The sequence below is a fragment of the Melopsittacus undulatus genome, chromosome 2 (genome assembly GCF_012275295.1).
Source record: "Melopsittacus undulatus isolate bMelUnd1 chromosome 2, bMelUnd1.mat.Z, whole genome shotgun sequence".
NCBI classification, from domain to species: Eukaryota; Metazoa; Chordata; class Aves; order Psittaciformes; family Psittaculidae; genus Melopsittacus; species Melopsittacus undulatus.
The window spans coordinates 102,804,847-102,821,784 of NC_047528.1; the positions used below are offsets into that span (position 1 = coordinate 102,804,847).

General features: G+C 40.2%; 1 protein-coding gene across 1 annotated transcript; it reads left to right on the forward strand.

The window, feature by feature from the left end:
* The first annotated feature begins 2,648 nt into the window (after window positions 1-2,648).
* Window positions 2,649-12,500, forward strand: LNP1 (leukemia NUP98 fusion partner 1). Its single transcript, XM_005151760.2, has 3 exons — window positions 2,649-2,798; window positions 10,010-10,255; window positions 12,303-12,500. The coding sequence occupies exons 1-3, from the start codon at window positions 2,649-2,651 to the stop codon at window positions 12,498-12,500; spliced, it is 594 nt and encodes a 197-aa protein (XP_005151817.2).
* The last annotated feature ends 4,438 nt before the right edge of the window (window positions 12,501-16,938 follow it).

Genomic DNA, 16,938 nt, shown 5'->3' on the forward strand with positions numbered 1-16,938 from the left:
ACGGCGGGAGGGCACGAGTCGTGCAAGCACTTCCGCCCGCCGTACGGCCAGGCCCAGCCTCGGCCTCAGCCTCAGCCACCTGCTGTCGTGGCCGCGCCACCTGCAGGAGCGGCGGTGTAGCTGCAGGGTGCCCGGGTCAAAATTATCTTCGTTATAAATGTCTTTTTAATGTATTAATTGAATCTGTCATTAAAATAACTTAATATGCAATACTGAAATTGTATATATGTTGTATATATATACACATTATATGTATATTTGTGTGTGCATGTATACACTTAGCATCCTTACTTGTAGGCAGAGGAAGCTTGTATTTCTGTTTCCATTTATTCCCCTAGAGTACTCGGCTGTGGATGAAGATAAGTCGTCTGATACTTTTTATACTCAGATAACTAGTCGGCTCAAGCCTAGAAATTTCATTGTAGGTCGGAGGGAAGTAGAAGGAATGTATGCAAAGACACATATTGCACTGAAGGAAAAATTGACTAACAAAAACAGTAGTAAGGTTGCAAAGCAAATACCTCAGGACCCCAACTAAGATTTGCCTTGCTGGACTGTGAGTCAACATATCTTGGTGCCTGGTAAACAGTTTGAGCTGCTTTTTCCTTAGTTTATGGGTTATTACTATTTACATAAGCATATTTTGTTAAGCTGTGGGACTGCCTTTATCCCACTTTTCCCTGTCACCTGTCTCAGCACAGCAGAAGCATGTCCTACTCCACACAACAAGGCTGCAGTTCTGTCTCACATGTCAGAAAAGAAGAAACTTGGACCATACAATAGAAAATACATATCAACAGGCTGATAGCTTGCTACTAGGACAGCCTAAATTCCATCCATGTGATAAGAGCTAGTGTAGACCTTCAGATGTACCTTGCCTGTACAGATTGGTAGCCTTAAGGACATAAGACAAATTTGCGCTGTCAGAACATGGCCAGGAGTGCTCTTCTCTACCTTGAGAATCAGCCTACACAACCTTTTTATTACTTCAGGTGTCTTTTTTGCTGTGCTGTTTGCATGTATTCCTCTTGCTCCTGTCCATCTGGGCCTCTGCACAAAAGCAGCTGGTTTTGTTGTGTTTCCAAGCTCTGATACACAACATCTGAAGATATGCCATCTGAACACCTATGTACTCCAAGTCCATCTGCTAATCATGGTCTCATCTGCCCTGGACAATGTAAAAACTTGCACATCCATGACTAACTGGTCCTTTCACACCTGTTACTCAGAATGAAGAGTCTTACATGAGAGTATTGTATAAATACAATAAAACCTCACACCTACACCCACATGAATGAAATTGGAGTTTTGTTCCTACATCTATACTACTAAATAGGCTGGGGACAAGGAGCAAGGTTTAGTGCTGAACCACTGATTCTCTGTAATGCTATATTGCCAGCAAGCTTTTTGGCATACTTCTGGCCAAGGCCAACTAGCATCTCTACAGCAATGCCTAGGAACCAGAAGAACACCTAGACACCTAGCACAAACCAAGGACTGCTTCCAGTAAGAACTTAGATTTGGGTCTCTTCCTCCTGTGCAGTCTTTCAACACTATCCCAACAGGCTCTACAGCCTCAAAGTCCTCCTCCTTTTCCTTCTGCCATGTGCCAAGGCATGTAACACATATCTCAGTTTCATACTATACAATCAACTGTTTTGTTGGCCACAACAGAGGTGGATTTTTGTGGTTTTTTTTTTTTTTGCTATATCAGACATTTTGAAATAAAAAAAGGACACAAAAATTACAACAAAGTGTTACAACCACAGTGCCGTACATACAGCCTCAAGGAGACCCACAGCACAAGTGCCATGTAGAGTAGATGTGACCAGTCTAGCCACTTGGTCTCAGGAAACAGTCCCCAGCCCTATTCTGTTTTGTGGTATAGACAGGGTCTATATGGCTTACATCCATGGCTGGTGAGGAGAAATCAGATTAATTTTTACTGTGTGCCTCAAGTGAGGCAGTGTCTCCCATAACTCTAGTATGGCAGTGAAAAGCAGATGATACAAGTTCATGTTGGCTGCCATAACCCCAAAATGATCATTCAGTTTCTTCAGGGGGTCTTTCTTCTACCTAGACAGACCACATTTTCTGAATACCAAAGAAAGAGCAGAAACAACAGAAGTCAAGAGAGAGGGGGGCATGGAAAGAATGGGCCATTTGTCCTTCTCCCACAGCACTAGATAGCTTTGTCCATTTCTGGCCACCATTCAATATATCAGTTCTGCTTCTCAAAATCACAAGCCAACTTTGGGTTCATGTACACACCTCCCAGGCATGTAACTGCAGGCAATTATCCATTGGTATTGACAGCACTCAACAACAACACACAGAGAGCAGACAACACATTTCCCTTCCCACCAGCCCCCTGTGGCAGTGTCAAATTGGACATCACTGTAATGGAAATGTTAAAAGAAACCTCATTGAAAAGAGATGAGAAAAGATTGACTTAATGTTTAAACAGTGCCAAGGGCTGCAGTGGGTTGGGCTTTTGCGGGATGGTGTGCAGAAAAACTGGTTGCAATTGCATCTCTATTTCTTCTTTTTGACATAACAGTGTGAGGTTATTGGCTTGGTGGCAGCATTTGACCTTGCTTTTCCCAGACAGGTTGGGAGAATCCCCACCAAGTTTGGAACACCTGTACATGGAATATGAAGAGGATGATGATATTTCCTTTGCAAAATGGATGAGCAGCTTCTGGGGCCACAACTTGATCGATGATAATGACAAAGAGGGTAGAGGCCACAAGAAACATCAGACTCGACTCTTTAGTGAAAGAAGAGCCTCCCTTCCGGTAAGAGTGTGAGCAGTTTTCTCTGTGTGTGTGTGGCTTATGTATAGATATAAGTGCCATCCCCTGGAGCCTGGCTCTAGAGAGTCATGAGAATGAGTATGATACACCTTGCCAAGTAAGTTCAGTTCCTGCTGGTGGCAGCTAGTTGCATTTTGAACTTAGCTGCCTGCCAGGGTCAGGCCTTCAGCACCTTTGGAATACAAGAAAACTGGCAAACTCCAAGATAAGTGATGACAGAACCAGAAATGTGAGAAGGGTGTAATAACTGCCTAACTATGTATCCCAGTCTTGTTCTGTCTGCTCAGCATGGCACGGCAGAGGTAAAAGCATTTTGGCAACTGGAACACATGAATGTTGTCTTTAATGAGTCTGTTCTCATTTATAAAGCTGTATAACCCCATATGTGTTCTTAAATCTTGAACCTAATTCTGCAACTAAGCTGCCCCCAGGAAGTTGTATGCTTTACTCCCTGGATTTAGCTGTTTGCAGGTGTAATTTAAACCAGAGAAGGTGGTCCTTTCTCTTTTTAAACATCTGACTCAGGAAATAAGGATACAACACATAAGAAAGCTTATTATACTGTGAAGGACAATTCTAAGGTAGGAGCACATTCTTTATTCTTAAACAACCAAAATATCTGGGAAAGGGGCAGAGTTCACAAGCACAAGCAGGTTTTTAAGGCAACTCACAACTACCTAACTGATTATCAAAATGAAGTTAAACTAAAAACAGCTGTTCACAGGCTGCTCTTTATTGAAGACTATTGCTTTTATTTCAGCTCTAAAAAAATATTTAGATTGTCCAAACCTCTTTTTTTTCCAACTACATCTGTTGGCTTATCAAACATACTATGTTTCATTTCAAACAATTGTTCACTTATATACTTAAGCTGTTATGGCTGCAACAAAGCAAATGTTATTGTACTAGGGAAAAACAGTTAAACTTTTCCAAACTTCTTTTTTCTCCCATGCTGTATTTTCATCTTGCAATCACTCCTCCACTGGATCTGCCATGTTCTAAGCTGTGAGATTTTTTATTTAAAAAAAATCTGGCTAAGAGAAACCAAACAGACCAAAGCCATCTTCCCACTCTTTGAATTCATAGGCAGTCTGGAGAGGTAATCTTCATTCATTAGTTTTGGACTGATCAGCCACATTTGTTATTTACAGTTGTATTTCACCTTGGTCACAAACTGCAATACAGACTCTGAGCTAAAGCTTTGCTGATAGGTTCCATCTGAATGCCTGAAAACAGGTTTATTAGTGTTTCTTTTTTATTTAATTTTACTGTATTTTAAATTTGTCCTTCAGAGATTGACACATACATGATTTCCTTAGTTCCCAATACAGACTGAAGTGTAAGAATGTACTGCAAATCATTTTCCATTTGGCAAGCTTCTGAACACATCTTTGTATATATTTGTATGTGTGTGTTTGCATGTGTACACATATATTTCGTTTGAAGCATGTTCTTTTCTTCTGTTTGTTCAAAAGCTGTTTATATACTTAGCTAATAGCTATTCAAATACTTTGCTATAACTGCATCCCTGAATCCATACCTAGACCTGGATTAAGTTAGCTGACAGAAAAATTGTTCAACAAGCTAAAGTTATCCTGTACACTTGATTATGTCTTACCTTTACATTAATGCTCCACACAAACTTGTCTTGTTCCAGTAGTATTATACATGAGATATAAATTTCAGCTACTTATTTTCTCAGCGTCAGAAACTGACCGGAGGAATGAGAAGGGAAACATTCTTTAGGGATTTTATGATAAAGTTTGACATGAATTTTTTTAAATTGGAAATCTCTGACTAGTTGGTAGTAAAGAGCACTAAAACATGTTGTCTTAAACCAAATGTAGAAGTTAGACAATTAGGCACTAGTAATTCCTTAGAAATACATTCAGAAAGAGCATCTCCTTGTTAAGAGCAAAAACTTGCTATTGCTATTGCACCTGGATGTGTATTTTTTTACAAAGCTATTACAAATTATAACTACTGTAAGATTCAAAACACAGTAGTGTTAGTTAAATATTTTCTGCATTTTATCAGAACAGTGCTATTAATCATGAGGAATAATAACTGAGGTAAGAATGAATCTCTTCCGTAAGTCAGTATATCCACAGCAGATCACATTATACCCTTTCTGTCTCAACATTGTAAATAAGTGCTGTCTGGATGAAAATCAACTCAGCAGGTTCTGACTGACAGAGCTGTTGGCAGTTCCTTGTGCAGATACAATGGTACTGCCAAAGCAGCACTGCCAGCACATTTTGACTCCTATCCAGGGCTGGTATATGGTGCATCAGCAACAGTGCAGTCCTGCCCACATGAACTGCATCTGCACCAGGAGTGCTTTGGTATTACATAGCAAAATGCTAGCAGTATAGCATAAAAGGCGGTTTTGCATAATGCTGGAAATCACTTTCAGCCTCAGACTGGTATGTTGGTCTTTATAGCTTTTCCTGTGCTGTAGAAAGACATTCAAGCCACTGCTCTCACCTCAAACACAATGTTAAACTTCTGTGGCATCTTATTATGATAGACCTCCCCATAATATGGATAAAGCTTTGTAGAATAACTCCCAAATTAACAATACTTTTAATTATTTTTGCCCAATATCCCAGTATAACTCACAAACATTACTAAGATGAGCTTTGGAAAATCCTTTTGCTGTTGTCATTCTCATTTTACAGAAGGAAACACAAAATTATATTTATCCTTCACTGGGTCACTGGCAAGACAGGCTAAAACTTTCAACTCCACTTCCCTGAAAAGGGTCAGAGTTGTACATGTTGCTGTGGGCCAACACTGAATGAGAAAACTGCCTGGGGAGAACTAAGTCATGTGTTTCCATCTCCTTTAGTTAGCTTGTTCCTCTGGCAAACTTTAGACACTGTGCATGCAGCATTAACTGTGACACCCTTTTTGAAGTCTCCAGCTATGACTTTGCTTCACACATTTTAGTTATCCTCCATCATTTTGGTTCAGGACAGTTTCTTAAATCCCGGACAATTTGTTGTGTGGAAAAGGTAGGAGGCAAAGGAGAACTGATAAGAGCTTTACAGCCCTATAAATGTATTCACCTTCAAGTAGATATTGCTGCTCACAGGAGAAAAACTAATAAGAGACAGTTGAAAGAGGGAACAGAACAACTGTCTGCTGTTGAAGTTTGATTTAAGCATATGTTTTAAACCGAAGTCAGACAGAACTTTTATCACCATATCATAACTACAGATCAGCTGGAGCCTAGGCCAAAACATTTTTTAGGAATATATGCTTAGCTATAAGCTTCTTGGAAAGAAAGGAAGCTGTGGGACAGCACCTGTATGTCAGATATTCCAAAATATCCAAAAGTACTGAGGTCATTGTGTAAAATTCAGCTACCAATAAACACTGGTGCAGACACAGTGAAGATTAATTTTCTTTACTGACAGCTGTGCAAGTCCTCAAATCAAGACCAAAAGACAGGAGCAATTATCTTGCCTCCAATAGAAACTGGGAACGAGAATAGGAAATTATATTGACATCAATTTAATGAAGTATTTTGTTTATATACCTTTTGTGTGGTTTAGATGGGCACTTAGCAAAAGATTAGCTGTTGTGGAAGTAGATACACCCAGCATGACTGGCCTTTACACAAAGGCTCAAGCAGAAAAAGAGGGTATTAAAGAGAGTGACTGAGAATACAGTTGGTATTTCTGGCTTTCCCAGTTGACATTGTTTAACCCCATCCAGCAACTGGGCACCACACAGCCTGGGTGGGATGGGGGAAAGAACTGGAAAAGTAAAAGTGAGAAAACTTATGGGTTGAGATAAAGACAGTTTAAAAGGTAAAGCAAAAGCTGTATGCAAAACAGGAATCCATTCACCATTTCCCATGGCAGGCTGGTGTTCAGCCATGGGAAGGAACAGCAGGAAGGTTCAGCTCCAGGAAAGCAGGGCTCCATCACACATAATGGTGACTTGGGAAGACAAGCACCATCACTCTCAAGGTCCCCCCAGTCTTTCTTCTTCCCCCAGCTTTACATGCTCAGCATGACACCATATGGTCTGGAATACCCCTGTGGTCATTTGGGGTCAGCTGTCCCAGCTGTGTCCCCTCACAACTTCTTGTGCACCCCCAGATACTCACTGGTGGGGTGAGAGGCAGTAAAGGCCTTCACTCTGTGCAAGCACTGCTCAGCAGTAACTAAAACACTGCTGTGTGATCAACACTGTTTCCAGCATAAATCCAAAACACAGCCCCATATTAGTTAGTATGAAGAAAATTAACTCTATCGCTGCCAAAACTAGCACATGACCACCGGCAAAAATTACTGATTTTGATATAAAGGAGCAGTCACCGTTCTTCCTTCCTATGCTTTTTTTCTTGTTTCACCTCCTCCCCACTTCTCCAGTTTAAGAACTAGTCAAGGTCTGACCCTAGGTGCCAGAAACCAAGGGGGTTTGCAAAGAGGCACCAGATATAGGCACAGGGCAGCTGCTAAGGCAAGACCAGGAACAGACACTGGGGTTTGGAGACTTTTGGCAAGGGTGGACAGCAGCAGTGGGTGGACACCAGAATGTGCAGACACAGAGGTAATCTCTGTTTCCAGCAGCTGCTGAGATGGGAAGCATAGATTAAAGCAGTCTTTAGCAGCTCCTATTTACAATGTTACTAGGCAATTAATTTGGCACCAAATACACATATCAAATGCATGTATTAAATCCAAGGAACAGGAAGAAACCCAGATGGATTTTACATAAAGTCACTGCCACACCTGCTTCATCCCTGAGTTTCATTTTATGACTCAGCTCTCCACACAGTCTTGATTAAGATTACTGTACTGTGCTAGTTATAAGCTATGCAATGCTCATGCTTGAGCAGCTGTGTTAAGGCCCTAGTCCTCTGTAGGGCTGTATCTGTAAGACAGCAACATGCTGACATGCACAAGCATGCTGTCCTCCTAGCTATTGTGGTATGTATCAAGCAAAGGCACTGTGAGAGGAAGCACAACCACAGTAATGTGACTGCATAGATCTGTATGTGTAGCTTTACCCTTAGTCCACTAAGGCAGATCAGAGGAAGACCTGTGTCTTTTCTGGACCATTGCTTCCATGTCAGTATGTGAACTGCAGTCTTTTTGTTAAGAGCTTAACTATAAGTCTATCTGTGAAGGGATATTAAAAAGCAACGTCTTAGTAAAATAAAACACAAATACTGCAAAAACAGAATTGACAAAATACCATCCCCCATTTCAGTTGTCCTCCTGGTTTTATCTTTTCTTTCCTCAAACACTCTAGGAACAAATAGCAGTGATTTTTAGGGAGAAACAATTCTTATTTCCAGGAAACAGTATTTGTTGATGGCACTAAAATGACACAGAAGACATTTAGCCTGTTGAACTTGACATGGCATGTGTCCTGCTGCCCCTCAAGCACAATGCAATTGCTTAGATGCTTTTTAAAATAACAATACAATATGACCTTACAGAAATTACAGCTGTATTGATTGCTTTGAAACCAAAGTAAAAATAGTATGGCAGAAATCATTACTGGTACTCTTGGACGCAGTCCATAATACTAGTTACTGAAGTAAGCTTATATCTGGAAAAGAAATTGAACCTGTACTGTATGATCTGAAAACCCTTTGGTATTCAGTGTTTCTGTCAGGTGTAAGATTTACTATTTCTAGCACCTCTCATCAAGCCTGTCTAATGTGATGTAGTCACAGGCATATGAATGCGCAGCCTTACTATCCAAAGAAAGGCTGCATAGGTCCCTGTTATGCTGGTAAACTTATAATAGCAGCTGGACCAGAGTAAATGGAAGTGTGTACAGGAGATGTTTCAGGTCCTTTGCAGTCCAAGGTTTGTAGATTCATGTGGCCCCTATATCAAGATGGTTTACTTTTACACTGTTGTTTGTTAAAAAATAAAACAAAAAAACACCCAATCCCAAACAAGCTTCCCCTAATACCCTGCTGCGAGTGTCAGGTTTTCTCCTGGGTTTCCTTAGAAAGCATTTCAGGATCTATGGGACAGACCTTTAGTTGTTATAAACAATCACAGGTCCCTTGAAGCCAGCAGAGCTTCTCAGGGTTACTCAGTAGCTGGCAACTTAGCACCAGGCTTATACAAAACATATATGCCTTCAAACGTGTATGCAGCAGCTAATTGCCTGGAGTTCCCTAACCTGACACCTGTGGGGGCCTCAGTTTTGATACCTCCCACCTCTGTCCCACAATTTTCAGTACCTGCATCTTATCAGTGGTCAACTACTCACCCAAAAAAGCATCAAAAGCTTGTAGGGTTTGGAGCATGCCTGGCACTATGTGGTGGCCTTCTCATGCACTTCTTCTACAGGTCTATTTCTAAACCTCCCAATACATGACTCCACAGGACACAGCAGTTCCGTAGCAGTTTAATCTCCTTTACAGACATTCAATTAAACATAGCTGATGCAGATCAATAGTTTTTATCTGCATGTCAGGACAAGGAAAATTGAACCACATGGAAACTAAACAACTATCTACTCCTTCCTCACTTTAGCCCTACAAGTGTAATCACAGGAAGTCTCTTTTCTACTATTTCTGTGGTTGGGATGTATCCCTCAGTGCTCTAAAGGTGCTCCCTCACCAGTTCAGGACAAATGTGCCCAAGAAACCATCAGAACATTCAGACCTGCACAATAAAGCATCTTGTCTGCCTATAGGCCATGCTGAAAATTTGATTTGACACAACTGGGCTAGAAATGGTCACTTTCACACTCAAATGAACTCAAGCATTTGATAAGAACCAGAGCATCTACGGGTCAGACCCTGAATCAGGCTAATTTGGCAACAAAACACTGGATCTTTGGTTTCTGAGAGTCCTGCCTAGAACCTGCTGCCAGATGTAAGACCTGAGTTTCTGAGATCATGAAGGGTCCTGGTTTCTTTCAGTGTCAGTGGGCACTAAAAGAACCCAGCACATTTTACTTTTGAAGTGTTCATTTGGATGCCAAAACTTAGATACTCAAAAACAGGAATAAAAGGAAACTCTGCTGCTGCCTCTGGAAAACAAGATCTTGGCAGTGGGATTCTCTTTAAAAAGGAAAGATACAGAAGTCTAGGAAAGCTCCTTCATTCTGCACCATTGTTTGAAGATTACTTGGTGGCAAAAAGAATCTGCCCTGTGTGCTCTGTTTTATTATTCAATAATCAAAACAGACCTCTTGTTTTTCAGGCCAGGCTTTCCTCCCTCCACACAACACGATTTCATGCTTCTACCAAAGGTTCATCTTCAGGCCATCTCAAGGGCTCCAAGGAATTTCAAGATGACCAGGACGTCAAATGCCACTGCCACATGAAGGCAAGCAGAACACCTTCAGGAGATAACTCATGCCCAGAGACAAGATCAAACTCCATCCAGGGATTTGCAGAGTCCTTTGAAAAACAGTTGCATCTCAAAAGCAAACGCTCAGTTTCTTTGGTAGGTAACAACCAACTTAAGATCATTTCAGAACTAAAAAAAAAACCAACTAAATAACAAGTGGGACACCTTTATCCCTGGTGTAATTCCTATGGCTTTCTTGGAGGAAGAGCAGTGATAAACTTGAATTATAATTTCTCAAATTACAGTAGAGCAAACATGTTTAAAGTGGTAGTGTCATTTGCATGAGAATTCCTGATGTGGTGTTATCATCTAAACTAACTAAAAAAGTTTTCTCTTAAAAAAGTGACCCCCACATTGGCTGTGGCAATATTTTCAGGGGTTTCTACAGCTATGTCCCTAAAACGTGACAATATAAACCCAGTTTTTCTTCACTTTTGCCAAAGACCTAGCTCTCTTTCTCACTACTGTCTACCTGGTTTAACCAAATACAGTGTTATCTGTAAGTGATGTTTGAGAGGCTTCTCTTTTACCCTTTGGGACTCCATCCATTTGCTTTCATTGGTGTCACCATACAGCTGCAGCAGCAGCCATTGCTATAAGTAGTTGAACATATTTATATATGAACACACATATGAACATGTAAGAGCATGCAGCCATCAGGGGATTCTTCCCACATTTCATCCTTCTCTCCATCATTCTGTCCTGAGAAAGTCATATTCTACATGGTTTGTGTTGATGAAGTAGCCAATAAGAGCCTTTTGTCTATGACACTTTAACACATTTTTAGTACTATGATATATCCGGTGTATCATACAATGGAATGAAGAGTATTAAACTTAAATTACTTTCATGTTTCAGAAGAACACTATCAAATTCAGTCACCCTATTGAAAAAGCTGTACTTGAATAACACTTGACATTAGCACCAAATAACAACAAAAGGAAATATTTTTTTTCAGCTTGTTGACGCTGATAGTTTGCACAGGAGAGCAATTTTCAGCTTTCTTCACAGATCTTTTGTTCAGCAATAAGAGAGAATAAAAACCTCTCTTCAATAAGCAGCATCATTACATGATCAGTCCCACAATTACAGTTGTTGCATGACCAGTCCTCTAAAAATATGCAGAATTATGGTGATGACAACTCTGTTATGCCATTGTTAAGATCTGAAGTTCATTCTCTAATCTTATTTTTCCCCTTTAGGAACTACTCAGAATTTATTTCATTTGGAACTCACATTGCCTCATATGCCAACCCTCACCAGTGGTTGCCTAGCTTATAATTTATCATTTAAGTGCCTATGGCTAGAAAGTCTATGAGTGTGTAATAACTGTACAATAGATACAGTGAGTGTAAATACATCTTCAGTTCCAGTTCAAAACATGGATTCTGGTATCCTTCTGTAATCTGCAGTGAGGTGTGCTGGACAGTATTTTAATTTACCTTTTAAGTAGACCAAATTATTGTAACTCCCTCAGTCATCATTGACATCTGGAAGATGTGAAGGACTTAAGAATCTTGAAGAACTGAGCAATAGGTGTTAAGAGATCTGAAAGGAAATTTGGGAGTGGTCTTAAGCTTTTATCTCCAAAGGGAGCATTTTTTTGCTTTCAAGGATCTGTAGGTGCAATTCATTCACCATGACCTCACTGGTAAGGGAAAAGCTGGGGAAAGGTAATCCCATTTTATCTCCTTCCCTCCAGATTGCTTTTTTCTTACAAACCTGGCTTGGAGGACACTTCATGACCTTCAGCACTTGTTTACAATGAGATCTTTGCAGCTAGCACTGTATAGCCTTCAGGCACATAAAGATGGATCGTGTTAAAGGACAGAAACAATGGTTCTGGGCTGAAATCTCAAAGCTCTTCCTTTTTTTCTTCTTGTCCGTTCTCCCCTTCAAGTCCTCTGCTCAGGTGACCCTCCTACCAAACGTAGAGCATAACCAAGAGCATGTTACCTCTTCCTGAGTTTAGGGGTAACTTGCTGGGAGCTTGAATTTGAACCCATCATGTTAAAGATGATTTTGCTGACGTGGGTGACTGAAATATTTCATTATACATTAGTGGTGAAATAAAATAATGATTTTTATTTTGTTCATGTTGAAATTGCTTGTAATTCCCTGGTATTTTTTCCCTGTCTTTTAGCAACCTGAAGGTGTGAAGGAGAGAAGAGAAAGAGAAAGCTTGCATTTGAAAAAAAGCAAGCCTCATAAGAGAATGGCAGAGAAATCAGAGCGAAGGAGAGAGCAGGAAGAAGATGAAGGTTCAGAAGCTGGACCTGCAAAACACAACAAACGATTCCCATCACAAGCAAGCACTGAGAAAGGATGCATGGGGAGCTAGAATGTGTTAAGATAATGATTTTTTTTAACAATCCCCCTGAAGAGTAGAGGGAGCATTCTTGTTTTACTTTGACTAGAAGCAGCCTGTTAGGTAGAATAAACCGTAACCTTTAAACTAAAAGTAAAATTCAACTGCATAATTGACACCATGTTAATATCTTCCTGTCTTTACTTTTGCCATTAGAAATGTGAACCTTGTCATAGGAGGAGTGTAGCAAGATCCAAGTTAACAATTGACCATTGTAAGAGGGTTTCAGGCAAATTTAATATTGTGTCAGGACAGTGGCTGATGCTTGGTACATACACAGTCTCCTTATTTAAGAAGAGACTGTGTATGTACTACAAGCCATGGGAAGTCATCCAAAGCGTTGTTTTTGTTTTAACGGAAAACACTCTTATTGCTAGGTTTGGAAAGGAAAAATTACGCATAAATGGCCACCTGCTTCCTGCCCCTAACATTAAGTTAGGTTTGTCTTTGAAATAGGTATCCTTTTGCTTTGACAATCTTTTCACTCCAACTTTATGGAAGTAATAAAAGAGAAGCCTACATGCTCTCTTCTATATCTCACTTCTCTTTGCTTGCCCTATCACTGTGCAATATGACTCTTATTTGTCTTGTATCCCCTAAGCCCTCTCCCATGTCCTCAGTCCCATTTCCCCAGTCACACAACTAGTTCTTCCTCTCAGCTTTTAATCTCATCATCCTGCTTTTGTGGCCTTTCCCCTCTCCATTTACTACTTCATAGTCCTGCCTTGTATCTACCAACCTCTTTTGCTACGTCTTTGTTTTGCTTCATCAGAATTCAATCTTTGCTGAAAGTTCTCCAGTAAGAACAGAGGTGTTCTACCTGTCATACTTCTGTATAATCTCTTCAAGGGATTTCCACACATTCACAGTAAGTATTGCAACCCTTTTCCCTTTTTCTCTTTTCTAGAACTAGGGCCAAACCAAGGGAATAAGAACTTGCTCTGACTATGGTAAGCAGGACTTAGGATAACTGTTTCCTCTGGCTGAAGATCCCCTGAACTCTGGTGTAAATCTCACCAACTGTAAGTTAGATTTCCTCATTCAGGGGACATTCACCTCCACATGCTCATAAATGCATACACATCCCCACAACCTCCCCATGCCCCCTTTCAACATGTAACTCTTCCCTGCAGAGAAGAATCCTGCCCTCTTTGGGAATAATTTCCCCAGGCCTAGGTCAGAGAAAGCCTGCTTTGGATAATACAGTTAGAGTTAAGACTAATGAGATCATGAGCAAAAGTAGAAGTTTGCTGGATGTTCTTCCTGTGATTTTCTATAATTAATGAAGATCTTAGTATTTTACTTTAGGGTCTTAATTTTGAATTTTCAACCTTTTAAAAGTTTAGGGCATCCTTAAAACTTTGTAACGCTTATTTTTATTAAAGGATTGTTTTTCTTTTTACGTAGGTCTTTGGGGAATATGTAAGAAAGCAAATTGAATTGCTGATGCTTGTAAATTGCTCCTAATTGGTAATTTATAAAATAATAAATGTTGTTATAAACTTAAAAACTGTGTTCCTATGCATAGTTCCTGTCCTCCCCAGTCCAGATTGAATTTTCATTAAGTTCTTCTGTCAGCCAAAACTTCTATGCAGATGGCTTTCCTTTTGTAGCCCTAATTTGAAGACTGCATTGCAATAGACCAGGGTAGAAAAGAACATGGCCAGCTATTCTTGACTTCCTCAGACAGAACGTCTCACATACATACCTTTATGTAGCAACCTGCCCTTACATCTGATGAGAGCTAAATGCCATGTCTGCCTCAGCTTTTTATGGATTTCAGAGCATCAGCTTCTCCCTTCTCCTGTTTTCCAGACAGATTAACTCAACAAACCCAGCTCTATCCCAGCAGAGTTTCAAAAAACTTGTATTCATGAGACTAGCATGCTGGCTGCATACCACACCTGATGAAAAGAAACACCAAAAAGAGCTAAAATAGAAACCCCATGTGTGCCTGGCTCTGACTTGCTTTTTACCATCTCTACTGAAGCACAGGCAACCTCATTGCCATAAAGGCAGCCTAATACGTCTGCTTCCAAACAGCTCCTGCATTTATCACTGAAACCCATCTCTCAAATGGGAGAGCCTGTAAATGTTTATACCCCTGTCAGACTCTGGAAAAAAAAAAAAAGCTTTCAAATAATATCCTCAAATGTCCTTAAATTGATAAAAAAATGTTTACTCAAAAGTGTTTAAAAGTGTTTTCTCTTGCTTCACATCATGTCTCATTGGACCAGCAGCCTTTTTCAGTTTAGTCCCATATAGTCTGACACAATAGTATTACTTAAACTGAAATTTGCATGGTGGAATGAAATCATTATCTGTAGAAGTTGACAATTATTCCATGATGAATCAGGCATTTGGGAAGAAAGTTAATCACCCAAAGAGGAATGCGACTGTAATGGCATGGCTGATATTTGTTTCCACCAAAAGTGGAATTGGAATTTGCGAGTAGTCAGAAAGACTCCAGAGGGTTTTCATTTTCACAGTAAGTCACAAGTTTGGTTGTGACCTTTGGTTTTCATGTCAAGACTGACATGAAAAATAGCCACTGCTCCGATTCCCATCCCCAGTTCTTAGAGCAGCAAGGCTGGCTGTGGGTGTTTTCTGCACACATGCCAGTTCCTCTGCATATGTTTTTTGCTCTTTCTGCTCCTTCCAAGAAGGGGACAGTTGAAAGTTGGATCAGAGTCCAAACCCTGGAGACAAAGGAGGTCACTTAGTGGGAAACAATGACAAAGGGACCAAAAAATACCTTTTCCAAAATGCTTGTTAAGAGGTAATTTTAAAAACCTGGAACAGCTTTGCAAGAGAGGGGAGCCAGCAGGTAGAAGTAGGCTGACACTCCCACTGCAGGCTGGCTGTTCAAAACTGATGTGACTCAGAGGCCTGTGAAGGACAACTTGCTGTGTCTCATGGGTGATGTGCTTTGGTAAAATGCTCCCCTCTGTGGATCCTTTCCAGTGCATCAGTCTAACTAGGAAATGCTCCTGTGGGAAGCATTTCAAGAGCGTGATGCAGTTGTATGCTTTGCATAACTGCAAGTATGCTGTATGTTCATACACAGTGTATGCTTTGCATAACTGCGTATGAACAAATTTTAAAATACACCCACTCATCATAGAAAACATTGCTTGTAGGGTGTTGATTTTCATTTACTCTGTTGGTTTAGATTGGATTGACATATGATATTCCTCCTATTAGGAGGATCCCTCTGAATCCTAGCCCAGCCTTTCCTGTACTTTGGAAAAAAGATAACTTCTCTCAGCTGTGTCTTGTCTCTGAGTCCAGATAGAAAAATAAGAGAAAGAAGTGATATAAGGAGTATCAAAGACTAATATTCTGTCATATTTGTCTTTCTTTTGTTAAAATGCTTCAGTTAAAGCAGTTTTTGAACTAATTGATTGTTTTGCTCTACTGAGAAGGCTCACCAAAATCTGTGACAGTTAAATATGATTTTTCATTAAAAAGCTTACAGAGAGTCCTCAGCCTAGTGAATTAGTCCTATTTTTGTACTGAAGTATCAAAAAGAAGCCTTTATTTACTACAAAGCTTGAGCAGAAGGATTCAGAGACACTGTTCCCCTGGGCTTCTCTGCAACCATACCCTGTTATATAAGGTGGACATTAAGATTTTCACCCTTTGGGAAGCAACCCTTCCTGGATCTTTATGCAATGGATCTCAGTTGATGTTCTAGTCTTCTTATATGCACAAAACAAATTTTGAATGTCTTTCATAAGCATTTTAAATCTAGTGTGTCTACTCTCTGAGGACTCCTATACAGAGAATTTTGGCTGTCAGAAAGCAGCTAGGTGTTTTTAGGTTAGCCTTCCCACAGCTAGCACAAAGTTACACCTGAGAGAGAGGAATGGTTAGGGCATTCCTTTGCGCTGATGGTCCCAGCAGCAATAAAAGGTCCAGGGTGAACAAAGTAACTTTGTGCTGCTCTCACCTTTGCAGAATTGTTTTCAACACAGGTTAGACCAGAATTGTTAATGAAAAAAGAAAATTCATAAACTCCTTCTCCATTGTACCAAGTTCACTCAAAGTCAGAGGCTACTCCAGACAACAGATATTCCATACCTTTAACACCTTTTGCACGGAACAAATGTAGACCGACAGTAGCATAATCCAGGTCGCTACTATATGGTCAACATATATCAACCATAATGTTCATCACACATTCATGGTATGATGATCATCATGGAACCATTATGATCTGATTACCTAATGAAGAGCAGTTCTAAGTTCATGTTGTTTAAGATTGATTAAAATTTCCTTTCACTTGAAGGAGCAAGATTTGTATTTGTGTCTTATCTGTCATGATGACTTGCAGACTGGCAGCAGCACAGAAGCTTAATACATGCACAGCTTTCACAGAGAGGTATAATGAGAAACTCCTAGGGCCTTA